General features: G+C 34.0%; 1 protein-coding gene across 1 annotated transcript in view; it reads right to left on the bottom strand.

Moving 5' to 3' along the window:
- The window catches only part of FANCM (FA complementation group M), a 57,723-nt gene that overhangs the window by 16,903 nt on the left and 24,202 nt on the right, over positions 1–16,618 (bottom strand). The window contains 7 exon segments of the mRNA XM_036843086.1: positions 179–247; positions 485–576; positions 4,784–6,701; positions 8,441–8,596; positions 9,699–9,856; positions 13,768–13,981; positions 15,481–15,687. Coding sequence (XP_036698981.1) covers positions 179–247; positions 485–576; positions 4,784–6,701; positions 8,441–8,596; positions 9,699–9,856; positions 13,768–13,981; positions 15,481–15,687 — 2,814 coding nt within the window.

Raw genomic sequence — 16,618 nt, 5'->3', positions numbered from 1 at the left:
GTTTTTTGAAGGAGTTTAAAATTAAAATAGAAATTCCAGTCACATAGGATTTACTATCTATTTTTCTATTAAACATATACCCATAAGATCAAACATACCTATGGTCATCTATACACATATTTCTCTTGTAATATTTATTTCAAAAGGAATTACTATACATTATTTGTTATTTACTTACTCTGTTTGGAGGAACCCTGCGCTTTTTGACAGCATGAAGTGGAGAATCAACTTCGCTATTTTTCTGATTCTAGATAAAGTAGATAAATAAAGTAAAAAGTTAAAAAAAAAATAGTTTTAAGGGGAACAAAAGGACTTTCCTGGCGGTCCAGTGGTTAAGACTCCATGCTTCCAAGGCCGGGGGTGTGGGTTCGATACCTGGTTGGGGAACTAAGATCCCACATGCTATGTGGTGTGGCCAAAAAAAAAAAAATAAGAGGAACAAAAAACTATGTGATCATGTTATTGTGATTATTGAATGACTCACCTCAGGGGACTCCAAAACATTTCCTTTTGTCTTTTTACTTTTTCTTCGGAAAATCTCATCATCTTCACTTTCACTGCTTGTTAACTGTTCATCTATAACTTATTAAAAAATAATGAATCTGGTCAACAGATTTAAGTTTATCCAACCACAACTATTTTATTGATTGGGTCCAATAAGAATTGTTTCTGGCAATCTCAACATTTATTCACTCTCAAACAAGATAGTTTTTTAGAAATTTGGCCCAAAAATCAGCATGAGAAAAAAACAGAAAAATAAAAACAATGCCAGTGTAGAAATTAAGACATGATAACTCTTGGTAATAAACATATATTTAACTCAGGTTCAGTTTTACAAATTAACTGAAAAAAGTCCAGAAGAGTGCAAAATACAATTTTATTAGTCTTATTGGTTCTAGAATTCATCTCTAAAACCTACTACAGTCTTTCTGCCCTTTGTGTCTTATTCTCTTTCTAGTTGAAGGCTACAAAACAATATACGAAAAGATTTTTTTTAATGTATATATGTACATATGTGTACATATACATATGTGTTTGTGAGTAAGTGTAAAATAAAAATTGGTAGTCACCCAAATGTTGTAATTGGAACAAGACATTCGGGGGTAGAAAGAATGTTAAAAAACAAAACACTCATGTGAAATCAAATCCTTCACGTTTTCAGGTACTTAAAGAAAGTTCTATTTCTGTACTTTCATAAAATTTTGACAGAAGACACCTTTTATGTGTTTTTATGAAACCTTGTATAAAAGCCCTGTGGCTGTTTTAAGATATGTTCATAAATCCTCTGATATGCCTGCCTTTCAAGAGTTGGATCATAATTCTTCTACCCTTGAGGGTGGGCCACACTTGGTCACTTGCTTCTAACAGAAGAATATAATGGAAGTGAAGGTGTGTTACTTCAGAGTCTAGGTCAGAAGAGGTCTCATCCTTGCTCTCTTTCTGGCCTCATTCACTCTGGAGGAAGCCAAATGCTACATAATGAGAGTAGAGGAAGTAACCCAATGGAGAGGCAAACATGGCAAGAAACTGAGGCCTCTCAACCAATGGCAATGTGATCCTCCAAGCTTATTCAAGCCTTCAGATAACTGTAGCCCTGGCCAACGTCTTGACTGCAACCTCATAAAATATCCGTAGTCAGAACTCTCAGCTAAAGAGTCCAAAGGAACGGTGAAATAATATATGCTGTCCAAAGGAATGGTGAAATAATATATGCCGTCCAAAGGAACGGTGAAATAATATATGCTGTTTTAAGTCATTAAGTTGTGGAGGAAATCTGTTATGCAGCAAGAGATAAATAACACAGATTTTGGTACCTGGAAATAGGGAATTACCATACCAAAACCTGAAACTGTGGACATAAATTTAGAACTAGAGAGTGGGCAGAAGCTGAAAGGATTTTTGAGGAAAGTTTTAGTGAAAGCTTGAAGAGCCTCAAAGGAATTGTTTGTAGGAAGATTAACGGCCATTTAGGAGGCCATGGGTGAGGGCTTAGAAAGAAGTAAGAAAAACCTTATTAGAAATTATAGGAAAGAGGATCCTTAATGTAGTGCCAAAAAGTTTAGCAACATTGTGGTAACACAGAAACTAGAAAATGTACCTAATGGGACTTCCCTGGCGGTCCAGTGGTTAAGACTTCGCCTTCCAATGCAGGGGGTTCGGGTTCAATCTCTGGTCTGGGAGCTAAGATCCCACATGCCTCGTGGCCAAAAAAAAACCCCCAAAATGAAAATATACCTAATGAATGAGGTGATCTAAGTAAGGAGATTTCCAGACAAAATGTTTAAGGTATTACCTATGCTTCTTCCTGTTTAAGTAAAATGTGAAAGGAGAGAGAGCAACTAAAGAAAGTACTGTTAAAGAGGAAACAGTTGAGACTTGCTGGTTTTGAAGATTAACAGCTTCTCCAGCTGGCAAACAATATTAAATTAAGAAATGTTCCAGGCAAAGATCTAATCTAGAAGACTGCTAAGAAGCTATTGTGCAAATGGTGCTGAAGGTGTAACTGTAAATGCTTTAAGACCTCAGAAAGATCAAAGGTGGTACCTTAGAGTACCATTCAGTCAGATAAAAGGCCCTCTAAACATTTTAAAAATGTCTCTTACATTTCCTCTCAAACAACAGGCCTTCTAAGAAGATTAAGGAACTATCTCTAGACATCTTAGGAGAAGCCAAAGGTAGAGAAGGACTTACCTCCAAAAGATTTGTGGGCATAGCTAGTGTCTAATGGAATGAACCTCAAATAAGATTCACAAGAGAGAGCCACAAAGATTTATGAGAATTATATGCGAAGAAACACAGCCAGCTACAATTAAAAGGGGCAGAGACAGTACAAAATGAAAAGAGGCCTTTGGATCCCCAAATTTTCACTAAAAGGAAGCAGGCTGAGAAAACTCCACAGGTGCTACCTGTTATGAAATTGAACCGAGCATCCAGAGGACAAAGCCAAGAAACATGGAGAATTATTACCAGACTTTGAGTACTAATCAAGAAACTTCCAATCTCAGCTCTGCTAGATTTTAGAATTGCTATGGACCAGAGATTCCTGTGTGCCTCCCATCACCCTCCCCCACTTTCAAATAAGCCATCTTGGAAGCAGATTCTACATGCCCAGTCAAGTCTTCAGATGACTGCAACCCCAAGTGAAATCTTGACTATAACCCTAAGAGAAAGCCAGAACCACCCAGTTAAGCAACTCTCAAACTCCTAAACTACAGAAACTGTGAGATGTTATTTTAAGCCACTAATTTAAGGGGAGTAATTTTTTACACAGCAATAAAAAACTAATACAAACTCACAGAGTAAATTTCTCCTCACACTCTATACTAATAAAACATCTACCCAGACAGATAAACTTGAATAAATCCTTTTTGTAGATGATCACTATATAATCCAACTCATTTTCCTTTTTTCATTATCTTCTATGGAAGCCACAGTTAAATGCAGGGCTCAGCTACAATAAGCAAATCATTCTAGGAGGCTTTCCTTTTAACTGCTTTAGTGGTGTTTTAATCAGCTATTATTGTATACATATATAACATGGCAAATTATCCTAAGTCTTCTATTTCAGTTAAGTGGAATAATAAATACTAAGTAAATATTCCCTAATAAATTGTTCCTTAATGTATATGTATTCAGAATTATATTGCTCATGGTTAGTAGTTAAGTACAATGCTAGAAAAAAAGTTTTAATGCAAATATGACACAAAGAAAAATCATCTCACCCATTAACACAGACTTAATATAAAGGTGTTAAAGCAAATACTAAAGGATCACAGGCAACACACTTAGTAAAAATACACATGTCAGAGTACCTCCAGAACTATGCAGAATAGTCAGTTTTTAAAAATCAACTGTATTTCCAGAACTTATTTTAAATAAGTTTTTATCTTAAATAAAACATTCATGAATCATGCCCTTGATGCTAATGAGAACAGATAAGAAAAAGATTTACAAAGGAAATTCTCATTTTACCCTACAACTATTCTTTTTCCTCAGCCATAAAGAATAAAATTCATAAATGGCCTGCTATAATAATCTATACACAAACTAGAGTTGGATTCTATAACAGGATCTAAAGGATATTTAAATCATTTTAATACTAAACATCTATTTTCTGGGTTTTCTGTAGAATTAGATCACAGAAATCCAAAGATTCCTATAGATCTGCTATGGTCTTATCTCAATCTTCCAAATACAGTCTTATTTCTAAATTTTGCTATATAAATCCTCTACTTTATACTACCCCACCAAAATCTTACACTTTCCTTCTTCCCCTTTGTTTTCACCATTTTATAACATCCAAATTCCCTCCTGATTATTTTCAACATATCCAAATCATGAATATTCCTGAGGAGCCAAAATGAAAACCTACCTTTAAAGTCAACATTTCCAATCTAATCCAGTTCAAAATGTTTTCATCTTCTGAACCTCCTAAATGTCTGCCATCTTATTATTCACTTGGTAGTTATTTCCATGTTTTACTGGTATCTTTTCAAATGTATATGTCACACAGTTGTTTGTGTTTTACAATAAAGGGCTAGAGCCAAATCTTACACTTCTACATTTCACAGTGTCTAGCATAATACCTTTCCTATGGCATGCATGCCATAAGTATATGCAGATAAAATAAATACTGTATCAGTAAGCATCAACTTCAGAAATATATAGTACATCGATTACCTAATTCAATACACCATATACTGAGAAACTACATTTTGAAAAATTATGGAATATGATCCAATCATTCTAGAAAGATTTGTATTTTATAAAGATGGAATCTTACCTTTAGCAGAACAGCAGGATTGATGCAGATTGATTTGTTCCCTGCTTTTAGCCTTTTCTATAGAAAGTCCCGAATCATCAAAAGTTGAATTCAATGTTTCTTTGAAACTTTGTAGATTTATTTTTCCCTTATTAGAATCTGACTTCCTAGCCACTTCTATTCTCTTCTTAGAAAATGAGTTTGGCGTGTTTGACTGAGAAAATGGTGTACTCATAACTTTCTCTCCTACTGGCAATGAAAATTGAGAATAACCAGGAGACATAAATTCTTTATTTTTTGTTGCATTCATTGGAAAACATGCAAAAGTTGGACTCCGCTTATCTTCACTTGATGGGTTAGTAATGGTTACACTCGTAGAACTATCAACATGGTCTCTTGATATTACTGCTTGATTTGAAACATAATTTGCATCATTTATCTCCTTAATGTCTAAACACCCTCCAGATAGATCATCTAAAATTTTATTCTTATTTGTATCTGATGCATGTTCTAGTATTTCATCATCAGTATCTGGACAACAAAATCCTAAATCAAAGGTAACAGAAAATAAATCCTTAGAGCAGTCAAAACCATATTCATCATTCTTCAGTTTTTCCTCATGTACACCTCTCAAATCTTCATGAGATTTCCAACTATTCGTATCACCGATAATTTGATCTTGGGGTTCAGAATTATTGCCTAACAAAAGTTCATCAGAAATTAAGAACTGAGAGCCCAGTGCCATTTCACTTACAGCAGTTTTGTCTGACAGACATAAAGATTTGCATTTACTGTTCAAGGGAGGAAGGTTCACGTTATTACACTCTGTATTAACATCCTCAAATAACAGCAAACTCTCATCCTGATCAGTATGCAATATTTGGAGGCCATTGTTATCAACATCATGATTCTTTTCTTCAACAAAATACTTTGGAGGGCCAGTATTTATTTGAATATGATGGTTGGATACTAAATGTTCATTTTTAATATCTTTATGTACTTTATCATAGTAACAGAAGCTTGGTTCAGCAGAAATCTTATCATTAGTTGTACCATAAAGGCAACTTTTTTCAGAAGGATGAGTATTAACTTTAAGTGAACTCAATTCTAAATTCTGTTGAGAATTTATAGTTGAATGTGACATCAAACAGGTGGATTTGTCATTTTGTAAACACTCTGTGTAGGGTAGAAAAAGCAAGTTCTCAAGTGCAGAACCCTTAGAAATTTCATATTCCAAATTTGAGAGTGCACTAAGAGGCGGAGGAGAATGAGATAAAAATATCTCTACATTAGCTAGCACCTCTTTTGTTAATGAATGACAATTATAAAATTTGTCATCTGTTCTAGCTATATAAAGCTCATCCTCAAATGGAAAAAATAAGCTATAAGAAAGAGATTTCTCATCACTGAAACTGTTATAACCAGAATCTAAAAAATTTCCAGTAAATGAACTAGTAGATTTATTTGTAAACTGACAATCTGCTAATAATCCACATGACTGATTACCTACATTTTCACTGATAGCACATGTGGCAGCAACTTCATCTGTATCTGATACCCTTTTATCATTTAGTAGGTCTACCTGAAAAATATTTTCAGCAGTAGAACTGCCATCAGTATCTAAAGGCCCCATAACAACCTCCTTATTTTCTTTTTTAGGTTGATCTTTTTTCAGTTCTTTGGAAGGTTTTTTTTTTAGAGAAGCAATTTCAGTTGGTTTGATACGAATTTGTTTAAAATTTTCAGCACATTCTTCATCAGATTCCGTCATTGAGAGTGATTTGCCTCGATTTATATTCTTTGTAAATGAAGATTTCTTGTTACTAGTAAAGGTGCCACTGGCAAAAGGATTATATTCATTCCTGGGAGCACTAGATGTTGAGCTAACATCTTCCATTTGTAAATAAGATTTAATTTCCAATTCATAGCTGCATTCTCCCTATAAAGAAGGAAAATGAAAAAGTCACAGGAAAACAAAACAAAAAAAAACAATTCTAAAGATGAGTTTTACTCTGCTAAAATATTTTCTAAACAATACTACATTATTCAAATGATTTTTTATACCTTTAAAATTTATTCCAAGTCAACCAAAATAGAAATGACACTACTGCAAAATTATCATAAATTATCTTTTATCAGTTAATATTTTTGTATTCCCAGTACCCAGTACATGAGAGACCCATGATAACTATTTGTAGAAAGTACAAATTAATACATAGAATACGATTATAAACACTGTTTTTTCACTTCTGACATTTAATTGAACAATTATTCTAATTTCCTAAAAATAGATATTTAAGAAATTAATATATATAAATGAAAAACACGCATATGTATGTTAAATTTACTCTCTTAATGAAGGTAAACTAAGAACAGCTTTTAAAACATCTGAAATAATGGTACCTGTATGTCTTCTAGGCTGTAAGCTAGAATATACTGTTTTTAATAAATTTCCCAAGAACTCTTCTAGTGAATTTCCAAGTCTTACTTACCTCTAAATCTAAAACTACGGTCCCCACCATCCCTGACTCATCCTTCCCTCTTGCCCACGAATGCCACTTTAGTCAGGATTCCTCTACTATTCAGGGACTTAAGCAATTAATTCTCCACTTTTTGAATAATAAATACAGTAAATATTAATGTGAAAATGTCTGTCTCCCTGCTAGGATATATGCTCCCTGTAGAATATTTTATCTGACTTCTTCACCAATGTAGCCGCAGGGCCTAGAACAAACCATGCCATGTAGAAGGCACTAAATAAATGTGTTACTTTGATGCATAGGCTTTGCTGGGATCCAAAAATAATTACTTTATTTACATGTATTCATGAACAACAGCTAATAAAAATAGCAGCTACAATCTATTGAGTAATTACTATGTGCCAGTTTCTATTCTAATTGCTTTAGGTGTATTAAGCCACTTAATCCTCACAACAATCTTATGAAGAAAGTATTATCATTATCCCCATTTTACAGATAAAACTGAGGCACAAAGAGGTTAAGTAACTTACAGATGCACAATTAGTAAGAGGTAAAGTTGGGCTTCTAACCCAGGCATTTTGGATTTCACACTCATAATAGGTTCATCATTCTGACTCTCTCAAGGAAGAATAATCAGGAAACTGCTCAAGAAATCACTAAATCTCTAAACTACCACCAGGATAAAAGAGACATACCAAATGACCTATATGATAGAGAACATTTATGCAGATCCCAATCTAACAATAATCTTAAATTAGTTTTACAAACAGTTTATATAAATCATTAAATGGGAATTCCCTGGAGCTCTATTGGTTAGGACTTGATGCTTTCACTGCTGGGGCCCAGGTTCAATCCCTGGTCAAGGAATTAAGATCCTGCAAGCCATGCAGCACGGCCAAAAAAAAATTTTAAATAAAAGAAAATTTTAAAAAATCATTAAATGTATTAAAATTCTACTCTGGTCTATCAATATTCACAGATGACATTCTTCTAACTAGGCCTACTTCTCCTAAGACAGAAAACTAGTTCCTCACTGAGATCACAAGAAGCTATATAGAAAAACAAAAATAGTCTAGCTATGATTATTTATAATAAATACTTGTTTCTTATAATAAAGACTTCAAATTAAGAAGAATAAAGATTAAGTATTCTAGTTTCACTGTCATACCAGCAAGAGAAAGTTACAGTAGAACCCTACCTCTTCATGTCTCATTCCTTCTATCATTTGCATAATGTTTATGAAATGGTGACATCGATCTGAATGGTCAACTTGATATGTAGGCAAAGGATGATCCTGCCACAGTCTCCATTCAGAGAGAGAGAGTTGATGAATTCCAGTGGTTGGTTCTTTAGTCTTGATTAATGATGATTTAACATAATAAAAACACACATACTCAGATTTCACATACTGATTAAAAAAATACTTAATATACTGATAGTCAGCCTACCATAAATAATTTTAATTCATTTAGGTATTTTCAATTAAAATCTCAGGAGAAAAAAGAAAATAATTTTATAAAGTACAAAGATGTCCTTTTAAATACATTTTTAAAATAACTGTTACATGTATTGCTTGTAAAATTAGAAAGAAAACAATAAATGTCATTAAAAATGAAATACACAAATAAATAAATGTTATATGAGTTACTACTTGGTCATATTCCTGTTTATATAGTCCCATGTTAACAGCAATATTTAAGAAAATGTGTGGCTTCAAAATTACTATCATCCTAGATTTATATTCTATAATCTAATAAAGAGGCAGTCATAATCTCTCAGTGATACTGATCCCAATTCTTCATGCCTATTGCCATTTCTCACTTTCCCTGTTAGTGAATAAAATACAATTTCTCAAGAGCCATATATTTCTAGCCCTATAAATCTTCCCAAAGGAATCTTCCTTGAGGTTGTTTTTCTAGTTCTCTAGGTTCATATGTAACCTTTGCTCAATTCTCTTGACTTTCATTAAGTTCATCAATAATTTGCTCATAATAAACAAAATAAACAAGTCTAAGATCCAATTTAAAGTTTTACTATAATTACAAAACAAAAATTGAAAACAAGTTTGTACAAAGATGCTCATGACAGCATAATTTTATATTAGTAATATACTGAAAATAATTCTAAAACAATTAAAGAGCCAAATTATGGTATATTGCAGAGTAACATAACAATCATATAAATTACACCTACACAGACATGTTCATATGCAGAAAGTAATAAGAAAAGTCAGAACTTATGTAAATATATTACAGTCATGTAAAAATATATATACAATAAGGAATACAAGAAAATTAGTAGTTTTACCAAGTTAGAGTTTAGTATTCTCTTTTACACTGCTTACATTCTTAATTTTTACATAAGTTGACATTCTGATCATGAACATTCATTCTCTTTACTTCCAAAGCTATTTGCACAGTCGCTATAAAGAGCATCTGAAAACATGTTCAACTTACTGGTCTGTTCTCCTCATTTTGTAAAGATAGAAACTGAACTTGAGGCAATGTTATTTCCTTAATTTCATCAGTGTCTCTTAATCTATATCGTCTGTTCCATAATTTAAATTCTTCTTCTGATAAGAACCAATCATTCTTTGAATTACTCTGCCTCATTCCTATAAGTTTAAAAAATAATTGAAAAGAGGTTTAAAAAAATCTGCCAGGCAAACACAAAATATACGACATCAACTCAAATGCTCTACCTGTTTATGTCTACTCGTCTCTGCTAAACCACTGATTCTATACCTTAAAATTAGTGTTCTTCATATAAACACTCTGGTTATCACTTCCTGCTTCTACATATCTCCTAAACTTCTCTCACCTCTTTGAAAGTACTAGTGCACCCTTCCATCTAGAGCTAACCTTTGGTAATGACTTCATTAGCAAAACATCACCAGGCAGCTAGGCTCTCAGTCCTGGTTTCTTTTGGACTCTCTCCATTTTGTTGTCTAAGACCTGGCAGGAAACAGATAACTCACAGATGAAAACTAGTATCATGATTCTAGCATAACATTATCGGAAAAGTTATCTGAAACTGGTGTGGGGGCAGGGGAGATGCCAAGACTAAAGTCTTAAATGGGGGGGGGCATTGAAAGGGGATAGGAAAGACCTACTGCTTTAAAAAATGACATAATAATATACTTTTTAGGGCTTCCCTGGTGGCGCAGTGGTTGGGAGTCCGCCTGCCAATGCAGGGGACACGGGTTCGAGCCCTGGTCTGGGAAGATCCCGCATGCCGCGGAGCAGCTGGGCCCGTGAGCCACAACTACTGAGCCTGCGCGTCTGGAGCCTGTGCTCCGCAACAACAGAGGCCGCGACATTGAGAGGCCCGCGCACGGCGATGAAGAGTGGCCCCCACTTGCCACAACTAGAGAAAGCCCTCGCACAGAAACGAAGACCCAACACAGCCATAAATAAATAAATAAATAAATAAATAAATAAATAAATAAATAAATAATTTAAAAAAATAATATACTTTTTAAAAAATGTATAGTAAATTAAGCCTTTTTTATTTCCATAATCTCTATGAAGGAAAACAATCACCAACATGGAAAGGATAAAAAATACAAACCTATAACTCTGGTCCCAATACAGATGAGGGCAGAAAAAAAAAAATCAGAAAGACTACTGAATTAGGAATCAGGAAGCTTCTGTCTTAGCTAGTCCCAAATATTATATAGAAAGCTTTTATAAAATAAGGGGTTTGAACTAGGTGATCTCTCAGGTCCCTTTCAGATCTAGCAATCTGAGGCGCTAAGGCTTTTGAAGTAGAAAGGTATTCCACTCTCCTAGTCACTTTAAATAAACTCAGACCTCTAAGCCCAAATGAATTATATACTAATACATAGAAGATTACATTCATACACACTATCTTGGCAAGATGAATCACTGACACTTGAAAAATCAGAGAAAACGGAAGAAAAAAGCACAGAAAAATGAACATGAGCTAATATTATCTCAATTTTTAAAAAAGGACAGGTTCTAGACTTTTACCATCCATCCCTAGTAACATTTTATAAACAATCATTAAACATATGGTTAATTAACATCTATAAAAATAAAATGATCACTAAGAGAAATGTATGCCAACCTAATCTAATTTTTTAATAAATTCAAGAGAATTCAAAATACATACTATCTTTTCATTTTAACCCAAAATTTAGCGAAGTCTTGTAAAATGACAGGTATATTCCTATTAAGTGGATTTGCATTAGGTTTAATAGGCATATCCAAAAAGCACTGATTAATGGCTCTGAGTTAAGGGAAAGAACATTAACAAATTTAAGTGAATGAGTCCAAAGCAGGTGCCTAGGAGGGAAAGAACTTTGCAACTTCATGGTAATGAAAACCAGTAGAAATCAGTTGAACAAACCTGAGAGGTACTGTCTTCAAATATATAAAGAACTGCCACCTACGTAAACCAAAGATCAAATCCACTCTTTGCGTCTAGAAGCTGTTGGCAAAGAAAGTCGCCTGCCATTTCGGTAAACAAAGGATGATGGGGCCATCAAGCCATCAGCCACTGCAGCTGCCCCCAAGGGGGTTTCAGCATGGAGAAAAACAGGATACTGGCCCCAGATAGTTAAGATGTATATCAAAGGTATAATTTTAATGAGCCCAAACTCTTGCATCTTCCCATACATAAAAAAGCACTAAAATCATTAACTTGAGATGTCTGTTTTTTGTGATTAGCAGTAATCTTTTGATGCTCGACTACTAGGGGTTTTTTCAGCAAAAACTCCTACATATCCTGGCTCCTCCTATACCTCTTCGGAACAGTCCCTCAGAGCTGTCTGAGAGGCTGCCTTCCCGGGCTATAGTCCTCAGTAATACCCCAAATAAAAACATAATTCTCAACTTTTACATTGTGCATTTTATTTCAGTTGGCAAAGCCAAAACTAAATCGATGAGCAAAAGGTACAAAGCCAGAATTTTTTCTTCAACAGAGGGACTTCTTCTATATGGACTATTCAACAATGGAATGAACCCTCATAAAAGAATACAATTTCCATTAACAAAGATGTTCAAGTTGAGGCTGGATATACATTTAACAAGAATGCTACAGAAAACATCCCTACCTTGGTAAGTAATTGGACCAGATGACCCCCAAGGTTTCTTCCAAATCTTAGAATATAACTACATGATTTTATGATCCTTTAAAAGCTTACCTTAAAGATTAAGTAAAATTTAAAAAAAAAAGTTTTTGTTTCTCATTTTTATAGTGCTAATAGTTCCAGATATTTTCTTGATATCACCAAGATCTCTGCAGTTCTTAAGCTAGCACTCTCATTACTATGCTCCCTGGCACCAAAGTATTTTTTTTCTTACTGACTCAATATCACCAACAACTTAATCTAACTTCACCACTATCTGGTGTAACAGTAAATTGAAAAAAAAAAGGGGGGGTGGATTTCACTGATGGTCCAGTGGTTAAGAATCCACCTTCCAATGCAGGGGATGCGGGTTCGATCCCTGGTTGGGGAACTAAGATCCCACACGCCGCAGGGCAACTAAGCCTGCACACCGCAACTACTGAGCCCGTGTGCTCTAGAGCCCGCATGCCACAACTAGAGAGAAGCCTGCACGCCGCAACAAAAGATCCCACATGCCACAACTAAGACCCTGTGCAGCCAAATAAATAAATAAATAAATATTTTTTAAAAAAGAAAGAAAGAAAATTTTCTCCTTTGCAGAGACGGAAATAAACAATTCCCCCTCCCTTTTTCTGGGAGCAATTCCAGAGATACCTAATGTTCCTAAATCCTTTATTTAACCCTTTGATATTTATGCAAATCGTTGTAAAGGCAAAGCAAGCCTCTAGCCAGCTTTCCAACCAGAAATGATTTTCTTAAGGACCTAGGAGCCATCTCTTTGAAATGTAAACATCAAGGAAGATAGTGTCCCTATCTCCCATACACCTGCAGAGTTTAGCCTTGGCACCTTTCTCTGAGCTGTCCTTATCTGCTTGTCATAGAGACAGAGAAGTTTTATTATTTCTTTGGATAAAGGCAACTAGCTAACACAAATGGCTACCTCAATTACCAGGTGAATTTGGAATGAACTATGAAAGAAAATACAGCAAATGGTGCTGTCCTCTTATATGAGGACAAGTTACTGTTAATCTTAAGAAAATGATGTAAAGGACTGTGACTGCTTGGTTGAATAGGGTAGAATTTCTTTCTGTCTTTGTATTATCTCAGTGGATTGCTTACAATGCACATTGTAATTGGCTTAATGCTTATTCAATAATAAAACTATTTTCTTTCTTTTCCACAATTTGTAAAGAGGATTCTCTGGGCTGGTAAGATATTTTTAATTTTCCCAACACTGAGTTTCTTTCATTCTGTACTGCCAGTGTCTCCTTCCCTTTGCCTCATTAATCATCTCTTATCCTTCTCAAAGTGAACATCTATAACATCCTAGAATGTATGTTGAGTTTCTCATAGAAGAAAAATATCAATCTATGACCTGCTAATGAACAAGAGGAAAACAAATGCATGTCTCAAATGTGAAAAATTTTATTTACCCTTCCTATAGGAAAAGATAGATGACTTTCGCTGCAAGTTCCGAGAAGGCTTCTCTGGTTCATAGATACCATGCGTGATGAACATCTTATGTAACTGTGGATTGATTCCATCAGGAACCATTCGTGGACTTCCTTGGTAAAAATGAAGGACCTGCCTATTACCTGAAATAGCTTTATAAATACTCCTTTTGTTGCACTGACTTTGATTATAAGTCTGCAAAAACAAATAAACATCAAATCACATTATTTCTATAATAATCACCAAGCCACGACAAGCAGTTATTATATTAGTCTGAGTTTATTCTAAACAGTAAACTCTGATCCACTTAAATACATGAAGAACAGAATATCTGTTGTCTTAAATTTGAAGCCTATTTAATTAACTCTTGATGAAAATCATTTCAAAATTCATTATTATAAAAGCTTAACTTAGTAACTATATTGTACAAAGGAAATCTGTCTTTTTTTTAGTATCTTGCTATTTTTGATTAAGGCTGATGTTTATATATAAGTGTAAATTGCTTTTTAAAAAAATACTATTCTCTTATTTCAGCTTGTTACTTCATCTCTCTACGTGTCAATTTTCTTTACTGTATACAACAAGAAAAGCACTCGTACTGCCCTTACAGGGTTGTTGACAGGATTTAAACAAAATAATGCATTTGAAACATTTGCAACACTGTCCAGCACAGAGTAGCTACTCACCAAATGTGGGCCATTATGACTACTTAACAGATAGGAAAACTAACACCTGATATCTAAACTAACAACTAACAACTCACTTAAGGTAATACAATTAGTTAGAATCCAATTCCACTCAGTGATAATACATAGACTTTCAAAAGCTGCCAGACATTTCATTTGTTGGAATCATTTTATAGATAAACTGGATGCTACATAAGAATACGCTATAATCACATGAAAAGTATTGGGGGAAAAAAATTCATTTTTCAGGATGATTTTTAAAGGGTTTATAAAACATTTTAAATCAATTTTTTTAAACTATCACAATTAATGAGAAAATCTTTAATGTAAAACTATTTACTTAGCCACAGAAATAGTCCCACTCAGTTACAAAAGTTAATACTTCAGTGTACATACACAAAATATTATGTATTGATACAACATCGTATTTAGGAAGACCTGTCACCCAAGATTACAACAAAGTATGAATATCATTCAAGTCCCTTATTACTTAGAATAGGCATCAGCAAACTTTTCCATAAAGGGCCAGAAAGTAAATATTTTAGGCTTTGCAGGCTACACATTATCCCTGGTGCATATTCTTGTCGGTTGGTTGGTTGGTTGATTGATTTAGGTAATTCTTTAAAATATAAAAAAAACCATTCTCAGCTCACTGTAGTTAAAAAACAAAAAACAACTAAACACAAAAAAGCAGGTCTTAGAAGCACAGGGAAATAGTAACACAAAGTAATACATATTGATTTTTGTATCTATGTGTCTCAAAATTAATAACACTGAAGTACAAAAATATGTTTCTTTATATGGATAAAAATATTAAGACTGAATCCAGTCAAAAATTCTCCTAATTACAAGAAAAGAACAGGCAGAATCTAATACAAAGGAAAACAGAAATCAATCACAATTACCTACAGATTGTTTGGACTTTGAATGTTAACAGATTGATACTTGTCTTTAGGCTCTGTTTCTCAAATTTCAATTGTCAAATTACATTTCCACAAGTCTACTTACCCGTTCTTCTCGTCCTTCAGCAAGGATAACAACAATCCTGCCTTGACGTTTGCGGCCAGTTCTACCCATTCGTTGCACAAGACGAATTGGGCTCTTCTGGGCATCAAAACATATTATAAGATCAACTTCTCCTATATCCAAACCTTCTTCACCAACACAAGTAGAAACCAATGTATTGTAACCACCACTACGAAATTGTTTCACTACCTAAAATTAAAATGATTTAAAAATAACTAGATGCAAGTATAAGAGAATTGTAGATCAAAGCATACTTTTTCCATTTGTCCCTGAAATCAGATTCAAAATCAGCACCCAAAGTACTATTGAATAGGAAAAGAAGCGGCAAAATGGCAATATAAGCCAAAAGACATTGTGGTAAAATGCAAAGGGCAGTCCCAATTTCTTTGCTTTAATAACGGTTATGATTCCAAAAGGTTTTGCTAACAATTTACACATGAATGAGAAACCACAGATACTATTTTTAGCATCACTAAAAGGGGTGTAAAGCAGATAAGTGGCCCAGAGCAATTACTGTTATTTATCATGTCTTAGACCTAAATTTATTGTTAGTAAATTTAACAATAATAGTAAGATTAATAATTAAACTATTGTTAAAGTAAGATTGTTTTATTACTTCTAGAATTCGTATTGTAAATAGAAACAGAATGAGGGACATAGAGAACAGACTGGTGATTGCCAAGGGGGAGGGGGTTGGGGGAGGGATGGAGTGGGAGGCTGGGGTTAGCAGACGTAAGCTTTTATATGTAGAATGGATAAACAACAAGGTCCTACAGTATAGCACAAAGAACTATATTCAGTATCCTAGGATAAACCATAATGGAAAAGAATATATAAAAAAGGAATGCATATATATATATAACTGAATCACCTTGCTCTAAGCAGCAACTAACACAACATTGTAAATCAACTATACTTCAATTAAAAAATTTTTTTAATTAAAAAAATAGAATTCATATTTCACCTTTTATACTGTCATTCCAGTGAAGGGTAGCAGAATATGCCACCCCAAAATATGACTGTAGGAGTTTAGAACATGCTGCCCCAACCTATGCTGCTTTGGTATATTGATTATTTTGAGCTATAGGCACTCAAAAAACAGCAAATGCAGGGAGAGGCT

This window comes from Balaenoptera musculus, chromosome 2, assembly GCF_009873245.2.
Source record: "Balaenoptera musculus isolate JJ_BM4_2016_0621 chromosome 2, mBalMus1.pri.v3, whole genome shotgun sequence".
Classification (NCBI taxonomy): Eukaryota; Metazoa; Chordata; class Mammalia; order Artiodactyla; family Balaenopteridae; genus Balaenoptera; species Balaenoptera musculus.
The sequence above is the reverse complement of the archived record's forward strand: the minus strand, read 5'-3'. Positions and strand labels throughout refer to the sequence as shown.